Consider the following 1,872-nt stretch of genomic DNA (forward strand, 5'->3'; position numbering starts at 1 on the left):
GCTCACAGGTTTTATGCCAACATGAGTTCAAATGTTGTAACAGACATTCTTGTACATGCTTGTGCAAGCAAGAGTGTGGTGGATATCCGAACTCTTGTGAAATATAAATCTTATCACACGTCTCTTTCACAGACAATGTAAAGGACTGGAGCAAGGTCGTGCTCGCCTACGAGCCTGTGTGGGCCATTGGCACTGGGAAAACCGCCTCCCCACAGCAGGTAAATATTAGAAATCACTGAATATTTAACTTGCTGTGCTTACAGCCTGCAACACAATGTCACCTGTGTAATATCTCAGGCACAGGAAGTTCATGAGAAACTGAGGGAGTGGCTGAAGACCAACGTCTCTGAGGCCGTTGCCAACTCTGTGAGGATCATCTACGGAGGTCAGTGCTGTGCTGGGTAGCTGTTTTCCTTTGAGTCCCACATCGATCTCTTCTCAAGCGTCATTTCTTCTCCTCAGGTTCTGTCACCGGTGCTACCTGCAAAGAACTTGCCTCCCAGAAGGATGTTGATGGTTTCCTCGTAGGCGGAGCCTCCCTGAAGCCAGAGTTCATCGACATCATCAACGCTAAGGCATAAAATGCGGGCAGTTGCAATGCGACTGGATTAGAGTCCAACTCCAGACGGTCCAGTTCTTCATCCCTCGTTCTCAGCACTTAGTCCTTTCCCCTTTTTTCATTCAAAGCATTTGTGATGATGTCATTCCCTCATTTTCCTTTTTTTGGAGGGGGGCGGGGGGTTGTATTTTGTCACAAAGAAAAGGGACAGGCTGACACACACTGTACTGCACTGATAACAGTCAAGTCCACTGAGAATAGTCTGTGCAAACTAGAAGCAACTCAGAGTGCTCAAGCTGTAAAGGCTGACGATTACACCTTGAGGTGGACGGGCAGTCCACACTTTAAGTAAGAGTTCATGAACTTTTTTTCTGTGTAAAACTGTGTGACAGCTCATGTCGATCAACTCTGTCTTTTTACTGGCGTCTCTTGTGTAATTATGATTGGGGGTTTTTTTGTTTTGTTTTTTTTCTGTGGCTTTTACCTCCCTCTAGTTGTGCGTGATCCATTCTCTCATTTGTTGTCCTGCCAAAAGTAAAGTGTCAATTATGTTCATCACATTGTGTGTCACAGCTGATGGGAATAAGGGCAGGAAAGCTGTAAGGAAACATAATAAATGGTTTAGAGACTCTTCCAGTGCCTCGTCTCTTTCATCACATGCACTTGAGGCTGCTGTGTGTCCATATACACAGTGGTAATCCCAGTGGTATTCTCAAAATGGAGAGGGAGTATCATGTTACAGGAATGAGGTCCTGTTAGCACAATGCCATGCAGAGAAGAAGTGCAGTGCTATTTTTAATCCCAGCGCTGAGCTAAAACAGACATGGCAGTGAAAGGTTTATGAATCGGGGAAATTAAAGCCAGTTACAAGTTTGTGTAGAGAAATTATTGTTTTTAGACTGTTTACAATTAATAAAAGCAAAAGCACATGGACCACTTCAGTCATGACAACTTGTTTACTGTAAGAAGGCTTCAATAAAACCACTAATCGCTCTCAGGAGGCCTTCATGAGGTCATTTTTGGTCCCAGTTTTTATGCTACTCTAAAATACTCAACACTTATACTCTGTGCAAGACTCGATACATATGTGGCCAGGGCAGATCTCCCCTGAGACATACAGAAGTCCTGTTGTAAATGGTCAGTTAGGTCTATGAATTTCTGAACATTTTATTTATGTGTATATATATATTACATAGTACTTCTGTCTCTGTACACCACCCTTTTATAATCAATCAACATGTGATTACTTTCAACACAATCATAGGTCCCTTATCCTATTCAGTAAGAATAAGTTCTGGGCTATCAAAACCAAG

At 42.9% G+C, this 1,872-nt stretch overlaps 1 protein-coding gene across 1 annotated transcript in view; it reads left to right on the forward strand.

Annotated features, from left to right (window-relative positions):
* LOC102204587 (triosephosphate isomerase-like) overlaps positions 1 to 1,190 on the forward strand; it is a 4,892-nt gene extending 3,702 nt beyond the window's left edge. Inside the window, exons 3-5 of the mRNA XM_013908148.1 lie at positions 126 to 218; positions 298 to 385; positions 463 to 1,190. Of these exons, the coding sequence (XP_013763602.1) occupies positions 126 to 218; positions 298 to 385; positions 463 to 581 (300 nt within the window). The 3' untranslated portion in view covers positions 582 to 1,190. The remainder of the gene's footprint in view (positions 1 to 125; positions 219 to 297; positions 386 to 462) is intronic.
* The last annotated feature ends 682 nt before the right edge of the window (positions 1,191 to 1,872 follow it).

Source organism: Pundamilia nyererei, unplaced genomic scaffold (assembly GCF_000239375.1).
Source record: "Pundamilia nyererei isolate P.nyererei 1_Seehausen unplaced genomic scaffold, PunNye1.0 scaffold01619, whole genome shotgun sequence".
Lineage (NCBI taxonomy): Eukaryota > Metazoa > Chordata > Actinopteri > Cichliformes > Cichlidae > Pundamilia > Pundamilia nyererei.